Here is a 27,300-nt window from a genome sequence, read left to right as displayed (position 1 = left end):
TGGAAAAGACTCTTGGGAGAATCACATCCAACTGCTAACCCAGCACTGCCAAATCTACCACTAACAGCACCAAGCGTAACATCCTTTGCATACCTCCAGGTATGCCACTTCCCATGGCAGCCTCTTCCAATGCTTGAAAACCCTTTCAGTGAAGAATTTTTTCCTAATGGCCAATCTAAACATCCTCTGGTGCAACTTGAGGCCGTTTCTTGTTACTTGAGAGAAGACATGGAGCCCCACCTGGCTACAGCCTCCTTTCAGGTGGTTGTGAAGAGCAGGAAGATCACCCCTGAGCTTCCTTTTCTCCAGGCTGAGCCACTCCTTAGCAGACCTCTGTTCCAGACTCTCCCCCAGCTCCACTGCCCTTCTCTGGGTATAGTCCAGTCCCTCAATGCCATTCTTGCAGTGAGAGGCCCAAAAGTGAGCACAGGATTTGAGCTGTGGCCTCACCAGTGCCAAGAACAAAGGGACAGTCACTGGGAACACTACTGCTGATACAGGCCAGGTGCCACCTGGGCACAGCTGGCTCGTGTTCACTCACTGTCAAACAGCACCCCCAGGTCCTTTTCTACCAGGCTGCTTTCCAGCCACTCTGCCCCCAGCCTGCAGCACTGCCTGGAGTTGTTTTAACCCCAAGGGCAGGACCTGGCACTCCATCTCACTGAACAGACAACTGGCCTCAGCCCATTGATTCAGCCTGAGCCTAAATTATATTGTTATCCAGACAGGTTAATCAAGATGTTACTCCAGTTTCACAAACTTTCAAGCATACTGACAGGCATAATGAAAAAACTGGGGAATCAACACAATTTCTTAACAAGAAATCACTAGCAAATCTAAAAGCATTAATACTGTCTAGAACAACTTGACTTCAGAAGACAGATATAAAAGATTTTACTGTTATCTCCTGAAGAAAAGCTGGAAAAAGTTTTCAAGTCTAGTACTGTACTATTTAAGAGAGAAAGACCACTTAAAACTTACCAGTTTCTTCAATAAAAATGTTTCTACTGAAATGAGGCAGATTCATCCTAGAATGGCCCAACAAATAAAATCAGAAAAATATCCTGCAGTAAAATAGATCAAAAACGTCTCCTCACCTGAGAGCACGGTCTGTTATCTGGTAACAGCCTGACAGACTGAGAAACTGAAGAACTCGTGCAGTCTCTTCCTCTGTTTTTTCACTCCCAGAGTATGCAGAGTCTTTTTTCTCTGACTGTTTAGTCCTTATTGGTTTTCTACACAGTGCAGAGGACTCTGGAAGTGCTCGAATAGTTCTTAGTGCTGTCCCAGCACAACAAAACGAGTGACCGCAGTAAATCAAGTCAGTAGAAGCACAGTGCTGCTGCCACCCTCTAGTCCTTAACCCATAAATGTCTCTATTGTAGCACAATGCAGAACAATTAATATGGGATGTTGGTTCCATAAGACAAAATCCTTCAACATTCCTGTGTCTCCACTCTGCAGCATCTTCAATGTCAGCTAAATCATCTGCATCTAGCATCCACACATAAGAAGAACTGAAGTTTTCTGAGCCATCAGGTTTAGTCCAGTGCTGCTCACCATTTCCTCCCTGAATGAGATTTTCATTGCTGATTTCATGCAAACCATTATACTTCTGGCTGGACTGCAGGGTAATCTCTCTGTTCTTCCACGAAGTCTTAGTGTTCCTGTTCCTGCAGCTTTTCAGAATGCCTCTGGTATGATGAGTTGATATGATACCCAGTGCTCTGGAAATCCTCTCTATAGCCACATCTGTAATTTTTTCACATCCAGACAGATCAAGGTGGCGTAGATTTTGACAATACCCAACTGAACACCAACTAAAATCAGGGGAGGAAAAAAAGTGGTTTGGTTGAGAGGTGGTGGTTGAGGTTTTTGAGGTTTTCCTCAGAAATAGTTGTTAAGGCTAAAAATATGAAAAAACACTTCACAAATAAAGTACTTTTATTAATTCACACAGCATACAAAAAAGCTATCCCAGACAGATTAGATTTGATACTCCAAGTATCACCTAGAAAAATTTTGTCTAGAGAAACATGAAATCATTCATGAATCAGTAACAACTTCTATTTCTCCATGTACTGAGACTTAAAAGAAGTCCAAATTTGCCATATACTGAACAAATATTTGAATAATAGATCAAGACTGCAAACACTAAATACACATATAACAATTCTGAAAAACAAGTGCATTATACTCACCAGAAGCTACCAAGAGACATCTGAGTTACCAAATATCAAAGTTACTTCTCAAAAGGCTGAAAATACTGAACTAGCAAATTTCACCTCCCCCAAAAATACATCTGAGATTCCATATTCAGTTTGAAGTATTGTAACAGCTGTAATTTTAAGAATTTTGAGTTTCTCAAGCTTGGCTGAAACGCCAGTGTACTTAGATCATATGTCCTCCTGTCCTTTCCCATTTCTCCTAGGAATACTAGATGGATTTCTGAAACAGCACCTGTGTTTCTAATTATTCCATCATTAATTAAAAACCAGGCTTTTTCATTTTAACAAAAGCTTACTCTTACCTTTTAGCTTAGTCTTACCTTTTTCAAATGCAATAGAAATTTTATCTACAGTAGTATTTTTTACATTATTAGCTATAAAAGTATGTGATTTAACTGACCTTTACCTATCCATAGTTAATGTTACTATCATTTACTTTAAGTAAATTTACTATAAGTTAATTTATATTAAATTTTAATTTATATAAACATTTTAATTTATCTGATTTTACTATAAATTTTACTATAAGTAATTTACTTCTATAAGTGATTATTTATATTTAGAACAAGCCAAACTAATTTTCTGAGTTACAAATTGGAGTGTTGTAAACACAGATACATGATGAGTGGCAAATAAAGTAAATTTCACTAGATATTGACTTCTGAGCCCTGAAAATTCTATAAAGCTTCTATTTCAAATAAAACTTCTTATACAAGCTGCAGGGTGTTGCCACCAGCATCCATGCAGGTAAGATTTGCTGTGGTGTTCACACTACCTGAGAGCACTACATGATGTAAATGCAGAACACTGAAATACCCACTGAGTTTCAATACCACAGTAAGACCCACTGGTGCAGGTTCTGCATCCATACACCATCCCACTGACACCAATGACATTTCTGCAGGCCTCAGTAAAACTCAGGAATCCACAGACAATACAACTAAGCCTTAGAGCTTTGCCTATCATTTGATTTGAGTGTCTGAGATGGCAGTATTCCACACCCTACCAGCTGTAGCAGACCAAGAGAACTTCCTTAACTGAGCAACACCATACAAATCTATGGACAAGTTCTTAATACTAGAGCAAAACCACAACTATTGTTATGGGTAGGTACACACTGATAGGTAAGAAGCATCCAATAGTGAAGACAGAGAATTTTAAATGGCCACTACAAAGTTACATGTTTACTTGGTATTTTAGTGATCTGTTAGCCTGGTTTAGTTCTTAGTCAAAAGTCACATGGGAGATACCAATTTGATTTCTCTTTCTTTCTTTCATTCTTGGCAATGGACTAAGAAATGTTTGAATGTTTCCACCCAACACTCGAACACCTGGATTATAAGTTTGTTTTAAAGGAAACAATAATTATCTAACCTTTCAAATACAGAGTCTGAAATATCGGTTTGAGTGAGATCCAAATATTCCAAGTTGGGGCAAAGCTCCAAGATCTGTCTAACCTGAAAAAAAGAAAGGAAAATAATCAGTAAAGATACAAGCCACTAAGGCCACACATAGTGTCTAGAGATAACTTACAAATTAGCATTGCTTTGGACTGCAACCCACTTACACTACCCAAACACGTCAGTTATTAATTAAAGACTGCATAGCCATAATTATTAAATTCAAGTTTCAAATTACACACCATTTTGCTGGACACTGCAGAACTGTAGGCCAATACCAGTGTCTTCACTGAGGAGCCTACAAGCGGGAGGACATGATGAATTAGGCCATGAAGTAAACGTTTTTCCATTTGTGCTATATTAATGGCAAGTGAATCTTCAGCTGCTTCTTCTGCAAAATAAACCCAGAGAGAAAGACTTAAAATCATTAAAGAACTTGGAGAAATATTTACTACAGGTTATGTACTGCTCAGGGCAGCCCGGGGCAGCTGTTTCCACCAACTAGCTTTAGATATCAAAATACTATCTCACAGGGCATTTCATATATACATAGATATATCTATAGCTGTAATTCAACAGCTTGGGACAAGTTTTTAATCAAGTCTAGAGTGCATCAGGATGCAAGGTGATTCATCCAGACTTTCTGAAGAGATGAAGCCTAACCCATACCTTCAGACCCATCTCCATAACTCTTCTACCTCCTCTCATGTTTGCTCTTTCCTAGACAAATTAATTCCAGTCATTAAAATCAGATGCCTGCTTCTCTCCTACCAACCTCCATCTCCCTTTTTTCCACTCAGCTTGTTTCTTACAGTCATGTCATCTTCAGGAAAAACACCCCAACAATTTTACCTACCAGATTCATCTATGTCAGCATCTTCATCCCACTCCTGGAAAGCACGACTTTCATCTTTTCTGTTTTTCACCCATTCCTCATCAGGTTCAGTCTCAGTATCTGCTGCAGGACCACTATACCAATCACCTACTCACCACCATCCCCCAAAAAGAAGGAAAACAAAGTTAATAAAAATTTCTCACTACAGCAGAAATCACCACTGAAAGCTTTTCAGTATACTGTGACCTGATTTAAGGGACATAAACGAATTTTGAATTCATCTCAACTAAGACTGGACTAAACCTTAAAATAATTCTTTGTTTGATCTTTATCCTTAAGCTTCAAAAGATTCTTAGAACAGTTTCAGTACCAACCCAGAAGTCACAGCCTATTATGCCTGTCTGAGACATGCCTGCTGTCCTCACTTGCTTAGTAGGGACCAATATGATCACAAAACAACAGAAACACTCATGGAATATCTGGACTGTCTAGGTGCTCAAGTTCCTTCTGGTATATAAATTATTCATCAGCTTTTACTGTAACACTTGGTTGAAGATATCTTTTTTTTTCCTCTGGAATATTACAAATATACAGTTAACCAGCCTGGTTTTAGTCCCTGCATATGACAACTCCAAGATCACAAAAAATCAAATTCCAAACGTATCCTACTTAAAACAGCTACAGAATACTTGTAACACACATATGACTCAAATCAATACACAATCATTTTTTAGAACATCTGGATGAACAAGGAGATCAGCAACAGCTCTGCTGTTTAGCTGGTGGAGCACCCCTTTCCCCTCAAGGTCACTGCACAGGCATTAATTCACTTCTAGTTTGGATATTTGGCAGCACTGGCCTCAGGATAAGCTCTGCTGCCTCCCTTGATGCACCCATGCTGAAAAACAAACCACCTTATTGAACTGTCTTACAGGGGGGAACCTTACTCTTCCTACGGCAAGAGCAAACCTGTTGGGTAGTAGCTAAAAGAACAATGTTTCTTCTATGAATAACACAATGACAATGAAATCCCAATTGACTGTCAACCATTTAGTTCTGGTAACGTTTCTCATCATCTTTAATCCATCTTCATATTACATAAGAAGCGTCAGAGGCTTTATGTGTACTAGGAGGGGAAAAAAGCAATAAATTTAACTAAGCCTACATAAAACTACAATTCTTCTCCCCTCCCTGTGGCAGTAAATCCCACCTGAGAAGCTTCCACCCAGTTAGAGCACTTCTGTACAAACAACTGTAGCAGTACAAACAGTACATCATGAGAGCAGCTTCCTGTTGTGCCAAGCCAGGTTTAGAAGCACTCATTTTAAGCACCTGCCTATTATTTTTTTGTTGTTGTTGTTGTTGTTGTGTGTGTGTGTGCAGCACTAAATTATCAAGACAATTATGTTGCAAATGCAAATTTAAGAATTTTAACTTTGGAACCCGTCTTCTCAGTCTTGGGAAGCTACAGAACCAAACTATTTCCTTCAGGAAGATTTAGCCAAACAAAAAAAAAAATCAGAGCAAGAAATTATTTAATTCCTCTCTGCCTTGTACAAATTTTAGAAGCCATAAAGAAGTTTTTAGTTTTTATGTATCTCTAAAGCTAAGTTATATAAACACAGCTTTTTCTCTTAAAATCTTAAAGGCAGACAAAAGACTTATTAAACAGCACAGACTTTCTCCTTTTACTGAACTACACTGACGTGACAGCACTGTGAAGCCTGCAGTTCCATACTCCAGTGATTCTTTAATACTCACATCAATATGGACATAAGGCTACAAATACACTCTGATGACTTGTAACTGGCCTCACTGGAATACAGAGTATTTGGCATTTGAACAGAGTATTTGAACAGGTACTTTTGCAAAGGTCACACTTCTCAATAGGAAATTCTTATTAACAGAAGAGTTTGAGGGAAAAAAGTTTTAAAAAAACACTTACTGCAGTAGAAATCAGTGAAGTAATATACCTAAAGAATCAATACTAAAACTAAACATTCTTTCAGTTTTCTTTGAAGCTTAACTAGATTGTGAGGAAACATTAGGACTCCAATTATTTTGAACTTCCTTTCTGCAGTTATGCATTTCATTTCTACCTAGTAACCTAAGACAATAATTTTACTGATATAAGTGTAACAGCAGCATTTACAATTCAAAACTCCTTATATTATTTAATAATTTAGATGTTGTATTAGTGAACATATTATTAGCATTCATACAAGCAAAAAAAGGGGATTTTACCTCAGTAAAACTAGGTAAGCTGGATACAAAATATGCTCAGGAGTTTCAACCAAGGCAACTGCTAGTTTCTTAAGGCTGCAAAATTGATACATATCTTGGGGATTTTTAACATTCAATCAAGTTTCAGGACACTATCCTTGTCAGAAAGGTGCACCTCACATGCTCAGCTGTCAGGCTCAGCCTAAACACTCTTTTTTACAGGCCCAAAAATTCTGATAGCTGATGTGCTTTGAAAGGAGCTAAATGGAACTTACCTCTGGCCCAACGAACAGGGTAAAGATGTTTCCACAGAGATCCAGTTTTAGCCAACTGTGACCATTCAGTGCTTACTTGACTACACTGACATAACTCTTGGGGGTTAAGGTAACTGAAAATGGTCACCATTACTTCAGGAGGGAGATTAGTAATATTTGTGGTGTGCCCTGTTACTTCAGTTTCTGAAATACAGAAAGCATGTGTTAAGTGAAGCACAGACTCACAGCTTTAATAACAGCAGAACTCACATTTTTACTAGAAAAAACAAAAAATGTGTCTGAAAAAATGTTAACAACTGTTAAAGATAGGTATTGGTTTGGCTTTAAAAAGCTTTCACTGTAACCACACCTTGAACAACAACAACAAACCAGCAGTTTTCTGTTTGCCACTTTCTCATCTGGCTCACTCATTCAAAAAAAAAAAGTAAATTAATGCTACTCAACCACAGAAAGATGAAAACCATACCTGCTATAAATGAAATGCTTTAAGAAAAATGCCTTCTGTTGCAGATGGTATCTGTACCTGGTCTGCCACATTCCCAGGAAACAGTACTAGCACGCAGAACCTACCAGCTGGCACCACTCTCGCTGGAAGCACTCAGCCTCTTGACTGGGACACAGAAAAGTTCATGCTCAACTCTTGGCACCTGTCTTGAATTTTATTTCTAGCTTTAGCTGCTAGCACTGACAATTTTAACTTCTGAATGGTGATGAGCCATTCAGGCTGTAAAGTAATAAATACTAAGATGAGATAATACTAAGTACTAGATGAGAGACTAAAATTTGACCGCTGTAATTAATACTTGAATGGAAAGCAGTGGGAGCTATTTCCAACAGCTCTCCCTGATCGCCATACTGCAAAGAGAGCTGCAAACTACATAAAATAAATTCAGAGCTTTGGTTAGTGAGGCCTTTGGCTGTTTTAAGAGATTTTAAATGTTTTGTTTCAGAAAAATTTCCTTGAAAAAGTATTTCTAAAGCACTTTTCAGGAGTCCTTTGAAATAGCAGGCTTTACTAATAGTGGGGTTTTATTTCTAAAGTGCCTAGAACTTTTACAGAGAGAGAAGCATCAGATTTTTGTTTTGCAAAGAAGCTTCAAAAGTGAGCATAATGCAAACTTTATCACGTGATAAGTTGTTGCTACTTCAAAAAATATAATTAAATACAGTTTCACTTGATGAATCAATGTATTTATTTGTACAACTAGCATGTTGCTGCGTGAATTATACAGAATTTCACAGGAAAATGCAGTTAAGCCTGCACTAAGGACTGCAAACTATTTAGCTTTCTTCCTTTTCTTAAAAATTAATGAAAAACACATATTCTCCTCTCCCAAAGCGTAAAACACAATGATTGCAGAATTACTATTGTCCCAAAACTGCTATTTCAGGTAGATTTAACAGCAAGTAATGCCACAAAGCTACGTCTGTCACATTCATCTGTTAAGACTCAATAGTATTTCACAGAATGGACCATGATCTTTTCTGAAGGCTTCACCTGGAGGGCAGAAAACGACCAGTTGAGTAGTTCAGAGAAGTCAAGTTTTATCAAAAAAATCTGATTACAGACTAATTCATCAAGTTTTTCTAATGAGAGCAGCACATCTTATCAACATCACAAACTCAGTCCTGGAGAGCTCACTTTACATATCAGACTCACACCAGCATTACACTTTTGGTACATTAACTCTCCTTCCTTGGGGCATCAATTCTTTTTTGTTAAAGAGAGAAAACTGTAAATACTGACAACTTAAGCTGATTCAGCAGTCATAAAACGAGCCTGAAGTCTACTTTAGTAGTTATTTATTCTAAGTTTCACCAGAAAAGGTAGTTGGAGATAAATGCAAAGTAAGTATCCACTTTCAGAAAACACATTTCTCCTGACTTATTCACATGCTGCACAGATTCATTCACTTGCATTACTCACAGGTCCTTTCTCATTCCTGAGAGGCCCAGGAAAGTTAGGTAGAGGAGTTGGGAAGGTGAATGCTTTTAATTTGAAATATTGTCACCTTGATAACTATTCTGTGTTATTAAAACATCAACACAAAAAGCTTACAAAGCTGTCCTAAAAACCAAGAATGAAATGCAGAGTCTGCAAACAGAAAATATAATTTCAATGGAAGCATGAAATTAGAAGTTAATTACATTTTCCATCTGTTTATCATATAAAATATTAACATGGGAGGGAAGGGAGAAGACTGTTGAGAACAGGTAAACAGTGAAGTACTATCTACATTACAACCTGCCAAGATGCCCATAACAAACAATTAAGTTTCTGAAGTTTCAAAACTGGTTTGCAGATACGCCCATTTTATATGAATTACTCTTTCTGCCCATACATAACTAGGTACATCACTGGGTGTGGTTTTTTAGATAAAAACTGCAGTCTGAAAGTTACTTTAATTAGATACTTCACCTTGATCTGCCTTCTCATCCACAGAATACTTAAAGACCTTCTGAAGCTCTTCTGCTTGATTCCACTTACTGAGACCTCTGAATTCTGCAGCCTCTTTCTGTGAGCAGTGTTGTGCAATTACTTTCTTCTTAATATCTTTCAGCTCTTCATAAGTGAAGTATTCCATCAACATTGGCTGAAAAACCTAACACGAGGGAAAAAAAATCTGGTGCTGACAGGAATAGTCAATAATGCTACACAGACCTACCTACACAGAATTTCCTGTTTCAAGTTCCCTCAAAGTAAAACATGTCATGTATTAAGTGAACCTAAGGACAGGACCATGGAAATTTTAAATTCTACCCCCCTGCTTTCTAACAGAACATAGCACAGTATCAGACAAGCTGTTTTAATTTTTTTTCCCCACCAGAATAAGGAAGGGATTAAAGTTGCTTAACCTATATAACTTATCAAAGTACTCACATGGAAGGCGAAGTAGCAAGGAAGAAAAACATGAGAAAAGACTTCCCATGGACACACTTGAGAAGAAGCTTCCCAGTTTTTGGATACCCATAAATCATCAGACTGGCAGTACTAGTCTGTTTCAAATATAGGTCAGAAGCTGTTTGGGAGTGTCAGTTTGACTCATGAAGCACTGGTTTACAGGACGTCTCTTTTCTCATTGAAGTTTTGCTACATATCCATTTAAACTACTTGCTGCAAACAATCCTAGCCCCAATGGACTTCTGTTATTAATTTTTTTAAGAACTAGAATTTCAGCATAAGCTTCCTATATACTCAGTTTCAGAACATGTCAGTTTCCAGTCAGAGTACTGAACAATGACACTACAGTCCTGAATGTAAATTAGCAATAAAAACAGAGAACTGAAAAAACAATGGACCTCTGAGCCATGTGTCCCTATTCAGTTATTCCAAACCCCAAGGAAGATCTTCATCACATTTGAAGAAAATCTTTACCCACCTCCTCTTCCTCTTTCATATGAGGAAGGAAATCCCTGGTGAAGGCTTCCAATCTCTCCTTCAGCTGTTTCGCATAGTTTAGCTGCTCATATTCATTCTGAGAAGAAAGCAAAGACTTAATGGTTGCCCAATCTCATCCAGTCATCCAAGGAATGAACTGTCCAATAAAGTAGTGGTTCAAAGGAAAGCCCATTATGCCTTTCCCATGCATGCAGCACATTTGCTCTGTTTCATAGTAAGAATTTGTTTACTTAATGACACTGACACTGTGTACTGGCCTGTTAACAGGCAGAGCAAAGAATTCCCTTCCTGCCTGAGTCCAATTTATTGTCTTAGCATATATGAATTCATTTCTCTAATCCCATTTTTACTTTGGAGCAAAGACGGAAATCTGCCAATCTACAATCTCACACAAAGTTCAAAGTAGTAGCAGACTAATTTAAGTATTTGCATGGTTTGTATATAAAGTGTTCTATGATAAAACAGCTCTACTTAATCTTTCAACTGAATACATTTTACCTTAGTTATTCTAAAATTCTAACTTCTAAATTATAATCAAAATTTACAGTCAGACTTGCTATACAGATTTTTACTTTGGAAATTGAAAGAACTGTTAAATAAAGATGTAACTGACTTGTTCAAACTCATCCAACCTCATGTATCAATTTGTTAATTATTCTCTGAGTCATTATAAGAAGCTGGTTCTGAAATCTGCCCAGTAATTGCAACATACTGAAGTTCCTCCTAACTCTTACCATAAATGTTTTTCTTTTCAAGCTTCTACAACATCAAGAAACCCCAACTATTACAGAGACAAGATTAAGCCATCAGTTTAAATTAAACTAACCACTAAAGAAATCTGGTTTTGCACACTTAAGAAATCGAGTAACAGAATAACACTAACATCCTATCAGAGAAGGTGTAACACAAAGCCAAGTGTTACATTTCCTTCTTTCCTTCATTTCCTGATTGTTAATGGACACAAAAAAAAAAAATTAAGGTTTATTATGCATAGGGAAAAAATCATTTGTAGGGTTCCCAAGCCAAAGTGATGCCTAGATGGTAAAATGGAGTCAATCACCTGCATATTTAGTATTTTCCTTACTGCAAATCTGGACCACATATACTAGAAATGTAATGTGGGAAGTCAAATGACCACTGGAGACTATGGTTCTTATGGGAGAGGAAGGAGGAGTTGAGCTGGGTACCCCAAGAGACAGACATGGAAGAATTCAAGAAGAATTCTACTGGAGAAGAACTTAGGAGATAAGTCACTCTCAAAAAAGCCAGACACAGAAATAATATTTAGAGTTCTTTCACGACTAGACTATTAACAGGACTGCTGAGCCACAGATTACTGGAAGGAGTACACGAGCCACAGAATAAAACAATGCTGCTTTTTTTCTTAAGTCTGGGAATCATCTCCATTTGTCACAACAATCACAAAAAAAAAAGAACCTCAAGGTTTCCTAACAAATTAATAAAATCTCATCATTTCTATAGCCAGGAACTTCTGAACAGTTACCAGGGAAGTTTCAAGTATAAAGACTGTTTGGTTATCCCTCTAAAACACCTCAAATTATACAGTGAAGACTGCCTGCCACAAAACACATCTCTGAAAAGACTTTACTAGAAACTTAGTAATTGTGGTGAATGGCAAAAGAATTTGTGTTTCGGACTAGAAAGTATCAAAAAAACTTAAAAGTTTCTTCTTCCTCCTTAGTTTCATTCATAAAGAATATCAAGAAGATCCAAGGCAAACTAATATGTAAACACAGAATGTTTTCCTCAAGTCACAAAAAGTCTACTTACCTTTACATTCTTTAGCCCTTTCTCAAACAGGCTAAGCATCTCTGAGAGTTTGTTGTCCGAGTGCACATTGTACACTGTCCGGCTACGCTGCTGAAGCAAACCAATGATACACTCATTTTCAATCTGCTCATGCATTTTAAATTCCTTGAAGGTAGCATAAAGAGATTGTAGCAGAGCCCGAAAATCATTGTTGTTGGAGAAGTTGGTCTTGGAAAGCTAGGAAAAAGAAAAGTTCATTAAAAAAAATGAAAGTCATATCAAACTCAAGTTAAATCCTTAGAATAGGTATTATCTCCAAGGAATTCAATCCTCCCCTTACTTATAAAAGGTAAACACCTTCAGTTTTTAACATAAGAAAAAGCCATTAAAATCAAAGTTGTATTTAAGCAACATAAAGCAAATCTTGTGAAACACTGAGGTAAACAAATGTAGAAAGATTTCCTGGCGGAAGTCAATGCAATCTCCCCAGCCCAGCAGATTACTGACAGGACCTTTCCCAATCCACATTTTTGTCCATACCAAAAAGCCATTAACACAGGCCCCTGAGCCCATCCTTAGGGATGTATTACCCATAAGGAATATTGAGTCCTACCAGCAAATACAAACTATATTAGCTCTTGGAGAAGGTTTCCAATGGAGCAAAACCCGACAAAACAAGACAGATCGAAATTCTAGGTAATACAGTAGTGCCATTTTTACATGTGTACACCATGTATCAGCAACAATACATTTTAAAACTGCATTTTCCTTTGGTTAATGTAGAAAATCAGAGACTTCTCCATTCTTATGCTTTATTCCAAGAGCAACTTCAAGAATCATAGCCTACAGCAGTATACAAGACCAAGCACTCTAAAGCAGACTCCAATTCAGAAAACAAGCTACTGCAATATTCAAATGTAGCTTAGCTACAAAGATTCTGGAATCTATGAGTTTTACAAGAAATGGGAATCTGAGACATACATATTACTAACATCAAAAACAACTACAAATTGAGATATGCAAAACTTTTTTTCATTAAAAACCCCCAAATGTACTTACTCATTGTGACATTGCATTGCCACTTCCTGGCAGCCACCAGCAAAATGCAACTGAAACGTGCTGGACACCTGCCAAATCCTTATGTAACTCCAAGTCAGCTGTGCATACTGTACATTACATGCTGTACATATGAGCAAAATGACTCTCACTATGGACAGACAAAGTTACTTAGCCACAGAAGTGAGAGAAAACATGGCAAGGTTTAAGAGGGATTTTTGGCTTTTCTCTTTTTTTTCCAATATGCTTTAGACCAACTAGTGACAGAAGTCAGAAAAAACTGATGTCTGTAACACATTGTTAGGATTTGAAGCATATGTTGTTCTGTATTCCTAAAGAGGAAAGATCTTGGCTTCAAAGGCCATTTCAATTCCCCACTATGCCCAGAGAATGCAGCACTACAAGCAGTGGTACTACATGAAACTGAGGGCTTGACTTTCCACATTGAAAAGCAGAAGCCTGAGCCAGCAGAGGCAAGGGGCACAGAAGCAGCTCCTCAGGACAGCCTCCTTGCCTCCTGACACCTGTGAGTCACATCTCAGTAACTAACTGTGGTTTCTCAGGTGGCATTTCCTTTGATTAAGGACAGTCTACATACAGTTTATTATACCCATAAGGATCCACAAAGTGACTAGAGGCAGTCCCTAAAGACCCTTTTCCCTCCAAAAATCCCATGTGCTCCCAAAAGCTTAGCATTTTGATTGACTTAAAAAGTGTAAACAAGACTGCTGAAGTGGGAAACAGAAAGGTTCCACAAATCTACTGTACTCCACTGTTGACTTGAAAAACAAATCATGAAAATGGTTCTGATAAAAAACTAGCATCTTCTCATCATCTGGACTCAAAGCCTTTTTAAGACTCAATATGCTCTGTTGAATCTATCTATTATTATCCACAAATCTGATATAAATAAATAATCTCTTTGTGCATGCAACTGAAGAGCATCCGTTAGAAAGGGATTGTTACAGAAGCCACTGTAACATGAAGCACTTGTACAGTCACTTCTGCTCCTGAGGCTTCCAGCAGATATCCAACACATTAGGACCTATGGAGAGGATATTGAAGTTCAGTAACTACACTCGAATCAGAAATCACTGTATTAAAAAGGTCAGCCAAAGCTGAGAACAACTGGCTTTTCAGAGGACAGGTAGCCTAGCAACAAAGTCACTTGGTCAGACCTGTAATTTCATTACCAGGATTGATGAAGTCTCATGATGGGGGACCAAGACTGTTAGCAGACAGCAGCTACTCCATTGCAAGGTCCACTTTTCACCAGCTCTAACAAGGAAAACTAGTGCAGGAGTTCAGTAGTGCAAGAAGAAAAATCACACATCCCCAAATTCAAAAGAGAATGGCAAGGAGGAGGAAATGGACTGTATAATGGATTTTTTTTGATTCATCAACAATATAAAGCACAGCACATGTGAGAACCCTGAACAGGCTTAAAATGAACCACACTAAACCACAGCCACCAGTGTTCAAGAAACTTGGGATCTTTCTGGGCTTCTGAAGACATTATATTTAAACAGCTGTACATTACAGCACAACTGGTTTTGTGTTTGGAATGCAAACTCTAATTGAGGAGCAGTACCACAACAGCAACAGTTTCAGTGGCTCCCAAAATGTAAGAATTATTCAAAATCCAAACAACCTGAGCAACTGTCCAAACAACAGTCAGTCCTTTGTATTGCAACAACTGTTTGAAACACTTCAGAGACTTATGGCTGACACAGGCATCGTCTAGAAGTAGCCAGGAGCTTTTAAATTCACTTTATTTATTAAACTTTTATTAAAAGAAAATAAATTATGCAATTCAAGCATAGCCATACTTGAAAAATCTTCGTAGCTCAGACAAGTATATGCCAGTTTTAGGTGAGTGTCCACCTTATTGCACTATAACAGAGCCATTAACATGGCCATGATAAATGTACAGACTTGTACATCCCTAAAACTCACAGTTTAATTTTTGTGTTTTAAGAACAAAATACCAATACTGGCAATACTAACAGCAATTGCTCTTTAGTGCTTCATGTTCACAACACTCAGCTGAAATAACTCTACACTCAACTCTTGCATCTCCCTCATGGCTTTAGTGCATTCATTAAAAAAATGAAACTTTCTACCTGAGGAAGATGTAGACATTTCTATCCAAAATGTTGTGAATAAATAAGGAAGCTCAAAACTGCTAATTAAATAACCAAACAAAACACAGTATTTAACTTGTTTTCTGCAAGTGTTTTATACATGTGCCAATATGGAAAAATGTCTTCTTAGAAGAAGGAAATTAATTTTCCAGCAATGTTAGTTTACAGTAAGTAAACTGAAACAGTTTTTTCCTACTAACTCTGCCAAAAATACATTTAAGGAGTGAATAATGTTTGCTTCTTCCTTCCAAGCATACTATGAAGCGACAAGGAGAAAGCAGCAAAGAGGAATAAAGAAAAAGTACAGTGCTCCTATCAGACTAGCACAGCCACAAGTGAAGTCTAGGCTGCATGCTGACATTCCCAGTTACGAGTATCTCCATTCCCAACTATGAGACAGAAAACAACACAAATTTGAGGAAGGGGAATAGGAGCAGAAAACATTTATTTTTCCACTCTTCTACAGATTTCACAAATTTAAAATGAAATATTTTTAATCTTTTTTAACCTTTTCTCAAGGTTAAAAAGTTTAATGTGGCCACAAATTCACAAACTGCTTAATTTCAAATGAAGATTTTCCCTATCAGCATGTGAATTCTGAACAACCACTAACCTCAAAAATTCAGTCTGGAACCTAAAAAAAATTGAAGACATTTTTTTCTTTCTGGTCCTCTTGATCAATAGTTGTTCTTTTTCATGTGACATCCCAAGCTACATTTTTGACAGGTCATTCCTCTATATTCTGTTTTCCATGTATAAACCACATCAAGACAATCAGCTGATAGCCATAAAATAAAATAAAAGGATATAAAATAAAAGACATAATATTCCTGATAATCAATGTAGATTAGACTTCTACCACTAGTTAACTCATTAGATTTAAAATTAATTTTAAAAATAGTAAAATATTTTTCATTATGGAGCTGGTAGACCATTCTGATTAAAAGAAAAACGATATCAGGATATATATCAGGAAAGTTTTTCACCCACAGTGTGGCTGGGAACTGGAACAGGCTCCATAAGGAAGTGGTCACAACACCAAACCTGACAGAGCTCAAGAAGCTTTTGGACAACACTGTCAGGCACATGGTTTGACTCTTGGGTTGGGATTTTTGCACAAGGCCAGGAATTGGAGTCAATGATCCTGATGGGTCCTTTCCAACTCAGACTATTCTATTATCCTATTCTATGAAAAAAAACCAACTGATTTTTAGAATAGAATAGCACCAGAAGACAAAAGGAGTGGGCATTACTAGTCAGCTGTATCTTTTCACTGCTACACTCTCAGGTATTAGCACTCTGCATATGCAGTAGCACTAAAATTCAAAGGACAAATCTGGACTCTGCAGAGGTATTTATCTCAATTTCAGGCACAAGAAAATGGAGGAACAAAAACCATAATAAGATGTGCCTGTGTCAACAGCAAGAGCTTGCAGTTTCATGTCATACTTAATCAGCTGGAAATGAGGGCGTGGGGATGGAGGAGGAAACACCAAAGGAGCAGCCCTGCCTCTGACTGCACATTCCTGCTGCTTCCCTGGAATATGTGCTAGCAATGATGCAGCGGCAAGATGAACCCATCTGGTGTACTGATCCAGGGAGGAGCTCTGCCTTTTACTGGGTTCGTTTTCCACCTGGCTGGAGCACCAGTAACACCCAGTCACAAGCCATGTCTTACAAGGAATCCACAGCAAGCTCAGCTGATATTGCTCCCAAGGAAGAACTCGGGTGCTGGGGTAGCCTAGCCAAGAGAACGACTGTCCTCAGTGTCACTCTCCTTGGCTTGCTCTTTATGTAAATGAGGTGAACAGTAAGAGAATTAGCTAAACTGCTTCACACCCCCACCTGTTTATGTGTACGAAGCCTTAAATCAGGGGAGAAATCAGTTATTCTACCCTGGGCACTTTTCTTGGCAATGGATCAACCCAAAATAATAGCAATTAGTTAAGCAGGAAGGACAGAATGTGGCAGAACTCAGCAAGAAATCCAAAGCTTTCAAACGCCCTTTTTTCTGGTGTTGTCTTCTCAATGAAACCCCGTCCTCTGTGTAATTTTGTAGTTGTTTTGCAGCATCACTTTTTAAAAAACACAACTACTCAAAAAAAAAAACCAATCTCAAAACCAAACAAAACAAACAAAAAGCTCCACAAATCAAAACCAACCAACAAACAGCACACAGAAATTACAGAATTATTTTGTTCTCAAAGAACACTGGCAACAGGAAAGGTAAAACCTCATATTCTATTTTCAAAGGCTAAGATCAAGCTGATAAATGCCAAGCATAAGAAAACAGTGAAAAAAACTCTTGTACTTCCATTTTTATTGGTGTCTTCCATATCAGTGTCTTATACTATATCCACAGTCAATTTTGTCTAATGAACACCTATAGATCAGGTTTTGAATCATGAAGAGCATTTCACAATGAGATATGAATAACGATATGGGACTAACTCAATCAAGATTTTCAGTGATGCAATTGCTACAAATGTCAGATCCTCTTGGGGTTCACAGTTGAAAGCACAGCTCAAGATGCACTGATAAAATCAGCTAAGCCTCCTTCACCAGGTGATTTCCACAGGCAGAAGCTTACCAAGGCTGGAAGAACAAATGCTAGTACCAGGACTGTAGCAAAGAACCAAAAAGAATTTAAAAATATAAAACCAATGAAAAAGCAACTAAATATATGAGCTATGAGGGCCTTGAATGAAATCACGATGAACACTTGCAACTCTGTTGTTATTTATCTATCTGTGTCACACATGCCATGGAAGATTTCTTTCCTGGTTTATGCCCTCAAGGATACAGGTTCCTGCTAAGTCCTTCTGCAAGGTCATACCTGAAGCCCCAGGAGTGAAGTCTCCCACTGCAGTAACTCACAAAACCCAACCAGAGTAAAAATGTCTTTGCACCTCTGCATCAGTCTGACTACAAGTTCCCAGCACAATGGTGGGCACTGGAAAAATTCACCACTGCAGCTTAATCCATTTGGGCACTAACTGCAAAAGCAAAAAGCCAAGTCTCAAGAATTACAACTTGCAGCATTTAATCTGCAAAAAAAGCATATTCTAGGATAGCTGCACAAAACTTGTACTAACATTGCTACACACTAATTACAGTTCCTCAGTTCCCAGATTTGTAGAAGGCATCAGTTTCATTCTTTTTTTTTTTTTTTTTTGTAACACAGACCATGAGAGAACAAATTGTTGCAAAAAGGACAAAGGTGGATTGTTACCACTCTCCTGAGCAGAGACAGGATGAAAAATCAAGAGCAGTATGTGAAAGGTGAACAGAAATCTTTTCTCATATAATGCTGGGGCAAAAATAGTTAATAAGCAATTACTTCAGAGAAAAAACTTCTACCATGTCAGTCAGGCAAAAAAAAAAGATATAAAAGCATCTGGTAAGTAATAAAAAAATAGGTGTTTCGATAAACAAAATTAAAGAAATGAGAAGGTAACAAGTGCTGGAAGTGTCCTGAAAAAAAGTGAAACTGCTATACAGCTCTGAAAAAACTCAAAAAACCCCAAACACATTTTATCACTGTTGTCCCTCATTTCAGACCTCCTGTGGCACTCGAAACGTATTTATTTTAAAATGTAGATATTTGAAACACATTGGCACTTCCAGATTCATTTTCAAAATATTCTTCTTCAGAAAAAAAAAATCAAAGCTGCCATTACCCAGAAGTTATGGCAAAAAGTTACTGAACTATTCAGCACCCCAAAGTTAAGATGGAAAAGATAACTGGTACAGCCAGTTATGAACTGGACATAGACAACAAACTGCCCCTCTATCCCTGGATGCTAATGAGGAAATTTAATTTCCTTCTATGAACAAAGGAATTTCCTTCCATCTTTTGCCTGCAGTGAAAGCATAGCCCACCTGAATTTGCAGACTCACTAGGACTAAGCATCTCAAGTAGCTCTTTCATCCTAAACAGAGGTGAAGGCAGATGCTCAATGCTACAGCACATTAACTGGGAATAACCAAAAAGTATGAATTTCTAAATCAACATACACTTATTTGTGTATGTTGATTTAGAAATTCATACTTTTCAAGTAACACTGGAAAATGAATGACAGTGTACTGCAATATTGAAAAGGGATTTCAAAAGGAGAAAAAAGCTTTACCAACTTTTTTTTATTAGAAACCCAGATACACTTATCTTCTTGGAATGTGCATTTTCTGCTCTCAGGGGCATCAAGGGAAAGACATTTCACTTTGAAACAGTAAGTCCTAAGTTAATTGGTCCAGTTTTTCAGATATCAGTCTCTCCAGCTGCCAGAAAAAGTATGATCTTGATGTGGTCATATAATGCCCTGTCCAACGCTTTACAATGCCAAATCCACTCAATTCAGAGTGGATTTTTCGCTTCTAAGCTCTTCATCTACACATGACATAAGAAAATCACAAATTTAACATATGAAAACATTTCATTCTCTTCACAGAAGCCAAAGGTAAGTGCAGGTAACTTCAACAGAACAGCATTTAGACTTCAAATTAGGAGGACAGAGAACACAGATTATAAGAGAAGAAAAGAGATACTTTAAGTCAACTATTTAACAGGAGAGGCAGATGACAAAAGAAAAACTTAATGTCTCCTTTGCTCAAATCTGCATGAAAAAATTAACTAGGAAAAATATTTACGGCAATTAATTTTTAGCAGAGTCAGAAGTGTAGACTAGAAAAGAAAAATACTAGTTAAATATTTATGCAAGTTCAATGCATTCAAGTCACCAGAATATGACAAAATTGATCCAAATTTCCAGGAAGATCTAGCCAAAGCAATTACTGAACCATGAGAAATAACTGCAAAGGTCTTTTGTAGAAAGATGAGATCACAGGAGACTGAAGTCAGGCAAACAAAAGAGGACCTTAGATGCTTTTGCTCGAACACCCAAAGGTTTCACAATAAAGGCAAGCTATTAAAGCAGCTGTTCCCTCCTGCCATGGTTCATCCTGTTCCCTCCCATACTGACAACCGGGTTCTGGAGCTTGTTTGACCCCTTACTGAGCCAGTTTTACTGAATCACCTTTCGCTTCAGTTCCCTAGATGAACTAGCTGCTCATCAAGCGGCCAGACAAGCATAAAGGATATCATCAGCAATTAACCCTTCCAGCAGCAGCCATTTATTACATGCACTCACTCACAGTATGAAGTCTCACACTAGTTTTGAGAGGCAGACAGAAGGACGTGAGAATAAGCAATCAAACACCGATATCTTCGTTACAGCATTTAAGAGCGCAACCATTTTTCCGACTCCTAAAGCACCCTAAACTCACTGGGCAATTCTGTAACACAGAGATTTGAAAACATGCTTTGGCTGCAGTAACTCCACAAGCGAGCAGGAAGCTTGAAATCCCATACTGGAAGAACCGGTGTCTTGTTTCTGGGGAAGGCCCAGCCAAAATTTCATTGCAGTCTGTACGTAGACCAGAGTCTGCTACTTGAGTAGTCCCAGTCTTGAAGCTATAAGAAGTAACAACTGGCCAGCACAGATTTGTTTAGAAAAAAGAATCTGACTTCCTTTTCATAAGACAACCAAACCACTTAAAAGGAAAATGATACATGTTACAGACCATGATCTCTCTAAGATTTTTGGTATTGTTTTGCCTTACAGCAAAGTAACTGAGCCGGCAGGAAATCACAGGGTAGCTCCAACATTTGCAAAACAAGTGCTCTCAAACGGTGCTCTCAAACCCCAGTCTCCAGCCAAACCAAAATGGGATTTTAATTATCAGCTGAAATCTGTGTTGTTTTGCTTGTGACAGACACAATACTTTCAGACACAGCTAGGAAAGATGGTACTACACAAGTGGCACATTCTTGAGTGCAGAAAACCAAGACTGTAATGCAACAACAGAGACTGCCTCACTGGACATCAGCACACCGACTTGAATGAGTGCATAGTGCTCTCTCATACAGGACAGGAGTCTAATGACAAAAATGAAAGAGAATTTCAGCATCAGTCCTCAGGGAAGCATGAGATTAGAGAAGCACAAAGCATGTATGCTGCTGTTAAAAAAAGACCTGCAGAACAACAAATCTGCTCTACTTGACACCAGCGCTGTCCCGTTCTGCACAAGATTTCAGGAAAACACAGACATAATTAGGCTGAGGTTTCACAGTAGCTTCAGTCAATCTAGTCGCTGGCTGTCACAGTCCCACTCTCTGCCTCCCACTGGCTTCAGCAGCGATCTGACCGGTGCTTGCTGGCAGCACTACATCAACAGAAAACCTACCCTGCTTCAGAAAAAAAAATGTTTTCTGCCAGTTTGGAGCCTGAGTCACCTCAAGCACTGATGGGAGCTAGAGAGGCAGGCAATCATAACAGCAGCAGTCAGATAGCTTAAACTGTTAGAGAATGGCAGCTTAGTTCTGACAAAAGCAACAAGTACACTGAGGTACACAAGCGTGACCCACGTGATGAAGTAGAATGAATCCGTTTGCTTAAGCCAGAGAACACACAACTAAGATGGAGGACAGGGCTACAACTGCAAATCGACACAAGATCCTTCTGAAAACGAAGAACGGTTCACTAGAGATGGGAAAACAGAATCTGCTCTATTTGTAGCAAAGATGACGTCAGGCATTAGGACAAGCATTTCAGTTATAAAGACTGTCTGCTGTAGCACTCCGCTACCTACAGGGGGGACATCCTCAGAGCACTTAACAAATTTTCTTATCAGAGTAGGAGACAGATTTGGCAACAGTGTGGATCTCCTTATTAAACATAATTCTAATTACGCATATTATCCGAGTCCAGGGCAGTGTATACAACACAGGTAAAAATGCCATTCAAAATGCAGCAAAGGTACAGGGAGATCTTCGCTAGCATCGGCTAAAAAAGTAGGATAACTTTCCTAAAACACTAAACAGCGTAAATGTCCAATTTACTGCTCTGTCTCACATGAAGTCCTGGAAGAACAAAATAAACTGTGTATCTCTGTCCTGAAGGATTGTTTAAGTGCCTACGCACTCTATCCATCAGAAACAATGTAATTGTTCTCCTGAGAAGCAAAGATGGATGAGCCCATTTCACCCTCACTAACATTTGGTAGAATTTACCAAAGTCAGACACCAGCAGCAACTGAGTGAGTACAGGGAACCCAATGAACACATGTAATTCACCAAATTAAAGAGCCCTCAAGGTCAAACTAAACTCACCAAGAGCATGGCTTTGGACATTACACTTGCCATGTGAGCAGAACTACAGACTTATCTAATGGCAGCATCTCAATCACACAAGAAGGAAATTCAAACACTGGAAGTTTTTCTGGTGCAAAGCTGGCATTATAAAAAGTCACAGGCAAGGCACACACCTCAAGTTCTGCAATAGGGTTAAAGGATGTAAAATTGAACACTTTTTTTAAAAAGTGCTATTCATGCCTGCCCTTATTCAAAAGATAACAGGAGCAAGAAAATCCCTGTGTAAAAACTATTAGAAAATGAAAGGTTATGAACATTACAAACTGGATAGTTTTAATAAAATTTTCCAATACTCATGAAAACCAGTAATTGCTCCCCAGAAAGTTTTATCAGGCATGGTAAATTTGGTCGAAACTTTGTGGGAGGCTCAATAAAAGTGACAAAAATGCCTCTCCAGGAACAAAACCCAAATGACTGCACGATCTGGATGTTTAAATGAAACCTGTTCAGCTGCTGTCAACAACACACTGAAACAGTTACCAGGAGTCAGTGGGGGTGTTTGTTTCCATTTCAATAAAATCCACTCTGTTACGATAGCACAAATCTTTCTGCTGCTGCAGATTAAGCTCATTGCAAATGTACTCTCAAATAAAAGGCAAAGTGAAAGAAACTACACAAGGTCTCCCCTTCTCCTCTCCCCAGACCCTGTGCTCAGCCTGTCCAGTTAGCAAATCCTGCAAAAAACAGCTCTAGGTCTTCTTTAACCTATCAGCAAAAGAAGAGGCACACGGAAGGATCTGGTGAATTCCAGAGCAGTGCAAGGTGCCATGAGGAAATCGGGAAGCACGAACTCCCCCATGCTGCTGGCAGCAGTAAGCTATGATAATTGCCTCCCATGTAACTTCACCGCTCTTTCAAGTGTCTGCAGCCAATCTGCTTCTCCCAAAGAGCCATTTATGCCCGGAGATGGGAGGCAAAACTTCTTGCAGTAGGAGTGCTGGCTGTGAAGTATTTGCCTAAAACCCTCCCACAACACTCAAAGCTGCTGCAGGGAAGTTTGCCTTTCAGGTGACACACCAGCCTTGATTACTTAACTACCCTGATGCAAGAATAAAAATTATCTTTGTCCACGAGCAAAACCTACATCTATTTAAAACAGGAGAGCGTAACCGGGGTACCTTTACGCCGCTCAGCAGCAGAACGGCGAGCGCGGTCCCGCGCCCTGCCCGACCGGCGCACGGCCGGGCCGCGCTGCCCGCGCGGGGAGCGCCGGGCCCGCGGGCGGCTCTGCCCGGGCCGGGGCGCGCTCCCTGCGCCTCACCGCCGCCTCCGCCCCGGCCGCAGCGGGACACGGCGCCCGCCCGCCAGGGCAGCCGCAGCCCTGCGCGCCGGGAGCGGCGCCGGCAGCCCCTGAGGGGCTCAGGAGCCCCGCGGCAGCGCAGCGCAGAAGTTACCGCCGGGGCCGGGGCGCTGACAGCCGCGCACTCCCCAAACCCTCCCTGCCGCCCCGGCGCGCTACCTTGTCGCAGTAGAGCCCCACGAGCTGCTTCATGCGCCAGTGCGGGGCGGAGAACACGTCCACCTCCTCGGGGAAGGGAGCCATGTTCTCCCCATGGAGCCGCGCCGCGAACGGCGGCGCGAACGGCGGCGCGAGCATCCGCACCGCGCGTGCGCCCGCCCCGCGTGACCGCGCCCGCCGCCCCGCGCGTGCGCGGCCGGCCCCGCCCCGTCCCGCGGGCGGCGGCGGAGCCGGGCCTTGCTGGGCCGGGCGGCTCCTGCCGGGAATTCCCGGTGCGGGAAGCGATCCCGCTCGTGGCACTGCCCTCGGGTCGCCCAAGTGAGCTGCGGCACTGCGCGACTTGGGAGCCGGTGCCTTGGCAACGCCAAGGTCGCAGCTTGTGGATGTAAAAACCATTACAGAACGAGTTAGGCTGGAAAAGACCTCTGAGGCCATGGACTCCAGCCCGTGGCGTGCACCTTGTCTGCTGGGCCGTGGCACTGAGCGCCACGTCGCCTTTCCTTAAACACCTCCGGGACGATGACTCCATCACCTCCCCGGGCAGCCCATTCCGATGTCTAATCGCCCTTCCTGCTAAAAAATTCTTCCTAATGTCCAACCTAGAGCCTTCCCTGGAGCAGTGTAGGACTGTGTCTCGTCGTATTGCTCCTTGCCTGGGAGAAACGACCAAGCCCCAGCTGTCTACAGCCACCCCTCAGGTGTTTGTAGAGAGTCAGGCTAAACACCGCCAGCCCCCTCAGCTGCTCCTCCCAGGGCTTGTGCTCTGTTGCCCTTCTCTGGACGGGCTCCAGCAGCTCAGTGTCCTTCCTAACTGAGGGGCACAGAGCTGGACACAGGGTTTGCGGTGTGACCTCATCGAGAAAGGTCCTAGGAAAGCTATTTGTTTATGTTGCAGCACGGAATCTGCACCCAGCCTTTTGCAGCATTTGTGCCAAACAAGTAAAGTGAAGTGTGTTTGTTTAACATCTGAGGCGAATGGACCAGAAACACCTGCCTGTCCTACTGATCTGCTTGTGCAACTTTTCAAAGTAAACAGGAACACTGGGCCAAGTTGAGATTGCACATCGATTTGACAAAAGCTGTAACTGCCAACCAACATGTAGTGCTGCAAAACTGTTGACCAGCATTGCAATGTTCAGTAAATGTCACCAAAATACTTTGTCAAACACATAATAGGTACAGCAGGCCCTTCTGACTGAAAGCTGTACAAGGTCTATGTTGCAGATATTAAATGTATTAGAGCTAGCGAGGTCATAGGTGTAAGCAATTCATAGTAAATATGTTGAAATATTTTCAGCAAAGTCACGTGAGTTTTTCAGTCTAGTATTTCTCAACATACTAATGTTGGGAATAAAATGCTGGTAAAAGCAGTAAATAGTGTGAACTAAGCAGAAGAGCTCGTGTTGTGAGCATTACCTAGCTGACACTGTGCACAATAATCTTTTTATCTCTTTACCTAAGGAAATTAGTCTTAAGCAATTGCAGTACTAGGCATTTTCCATGAATCCTTTCCTCCTCAAAGGACTTTTGAATACACTGACCTACTTAGCCATGTTTGCAAATACGTACAAACCTCAGAAGGTTAAATTCTTACAACTTCAGGGTGGGAAAAAAAAAAAGCAGTTACATGGGAGGGAAGAAAGGAGGGCAAAGCCCAGGTGTCACACAGCTGGCTAGCCAGCACACAGCTGTGTTTACTGCTTGGCAAGTGAGCAGAGCTCTGGGCTTGGGCTTGAGCATGTCTTTCACATGGAGTGTGCCCTGGCACACAAGGGTGCAGGTGAGACCCTGTGTTACTGCTGTAGGTAGGCTTATGCACTGAAGACACAAACCCTTAAGAAACAATGTTTGAAGTTCATTGCTTACAGAGGAGCTTGTGAATATGAGGTCCTATTTCCAGGCCCAAAGCATGTGGTCATAGAGAATTGAGGTTATTCAGAAATTCATGCTTGAGTAGTAACAGAGGATTAAGGTTACCATCTGTTACACCTTCCTACTGCTGGAACTTACCACTCCTATCTGATAGAAATAACAGGAGAGAACATGTTGGTTCCTCATCTTCTGGGGTTCAGAATGTAAACATGTGCTGAATTTCATGGGGGTTTTTTGGGTTAATATTCAGTTCGTGAAATACAGTATCTCCAGAGCAGGTATGCTGCCAATTTTCTGACTTTTCTTCATGAGCAATAACATCTTCTAGGAGAGGAGAGAGAGCGAGGAGCAGTGATCTGCATCCACCATGAATTGCCAGACCTCAGGAGGCAAGATGGGCAGCCAGTTTGTGGCAGTGAATTACAAGTGAATTACTTGTGAATTAGTACAAAATAAATTACATTATAAAGAGACTAAAATACTGAATTTTCATGGACTAGTTTAAGGATAGACTTGGTAATTTTTTTACAAGAATTTACATGGAGAGATGATTCTGAGGATGGATTCTTCATGAGTGTAACAAAAAAAGATATTATGAGATTCAGTGACTGGAAGCTAAAAGTAGACAGGTTCAGGCCAGAGCTAAGGTTTTTCTCTCAAGGCTATCAAACCACTGGAACCTTGGAAGTTGTTAATTTAGACCTCAAGTGGAATATTTAGGACAAAACTAGGAACACGAATTTAAAATGGCTGTGCTGAGTCAGAGAGAGGCCCTTCTGGCCTGATGCTGTGTTTCTAGAAGATGCCAGTGAGGAAAGAAATCTTGACAGGAGTTGAAATGGGGATCCCAACAACTCTTGGATCCAGTTCCTCTGGGATGTTTTGACAGCTTATCTGTCTTTTAGGGAAGCCACATCTTCTTCCCCAAGGTGCTGCATCCTAACCTAGTATTTACTTGGAGAGTATCTGTCTGTGTGACTTCTTAACTTATACTGCATATTTTAAGCAAAAGTTCTAGCCTTAATGCAAAAATCAGTGCCAATTTCTGCACATTTATGCATAGAAGATCACATCACATTCTGGTTTCTGTTAGATTCTGAAATTACTGAGCAAAATTTTGTTGCAGCACAGTTAATAATAAAAGAAAATATTCAGTGGCTTACATGGATACTGCACTCTCTAATTCTGAATCCAAAGTATTGGCTTGAAACATTTGATTATTGTTCTGGCACCCTATTAGCATGGACATAGAGAGGTTAGGAAGAGAAATAGGAAGAAAAAGCATTAGAGAAGCAACAGGAGTAAAGTACATCATTTCCTGTGTCTCCACCAAATCAAGCACAACATTGAATATCCATTTCTGTGTAAATCTGGCTTTCCTGAAGACTCTGCTGCAGGTAGCAAATTGGCTATCTTTTATCATGTTTA

At 40.0% G+C, this 27,300-nt stretch overlaps 1 protein-coding gene across 1 annotated transcript in view; it reads right to left on the bottom strand.

The window, feature by feature from the left end:
- Positions 1 to 24,159, bottom strand: part of FBXL5 (F-box and leucine rich repeat protein 5) — a 34,133-nt gene extending 9,974 nt beyond the window's left edge. Inside the window, exons 1-9 of the mRNA XM_064418619.1 lie at positions 24,001 to 24,159; positions 12,153 to 12,368; positions 10,342 to 10,437; positions 9,381 to 9,564; positions 6,962 to 7,144; positions 4,485 to 4,610; positions 3,871 to 4,019; positions 3,603 to 3,685; positions 1,098 to 1,820 (exon numbers count right to left, since the gene is read on the bottom strand). Of these exons, the coding sequence (XP_064274689.1) occupies positions 1,098 to 1,820; positions 3,603 to 3,685; positions 3,871 to 4,019; positions 4,485 to 4,610; positions 6,962 to 7,144; positions 9,381 to 9,564; positions 10,342 to 10,437; positions 12,153 to 12,368; positions 24,001 to 24,138 (1,898 nt within the window). The 5' untranslated portion in view covers positions 24,139 to 24,159. The remainder of the gene's footprint in view (positions 1 to 1,097; positions 1,821 to 3,602; positions 3,686 to 3,870; positions 4,020 to 4,484; positions 4,611 to 6,961; positions 7,145 to 9,380; positions 9,565 to 10,341; positions 10,438 to 12,152; positions 12,369 to 24,000) is intronic.
- Between the last annotated feature and the right edge of the window lie 3,141 nt (positions 24,160 to 27,300).

This window comes from Passer domesticus, chromosome 4 (genome assembly GCF_036417665.1).
Source record: "Passer domesticus isolate bPasDom1 chromosome 4, bPasDom1.hap1, whole genome shotgun sequence".
NCBI lineage: Eukaryota > Metazoa > Chordata > Aves > Passeriformes > Passeridae > Passer > Passer domesticus.
This window is presented reverse-complemented; position numbering and strand designations above follow the sequence as displayed.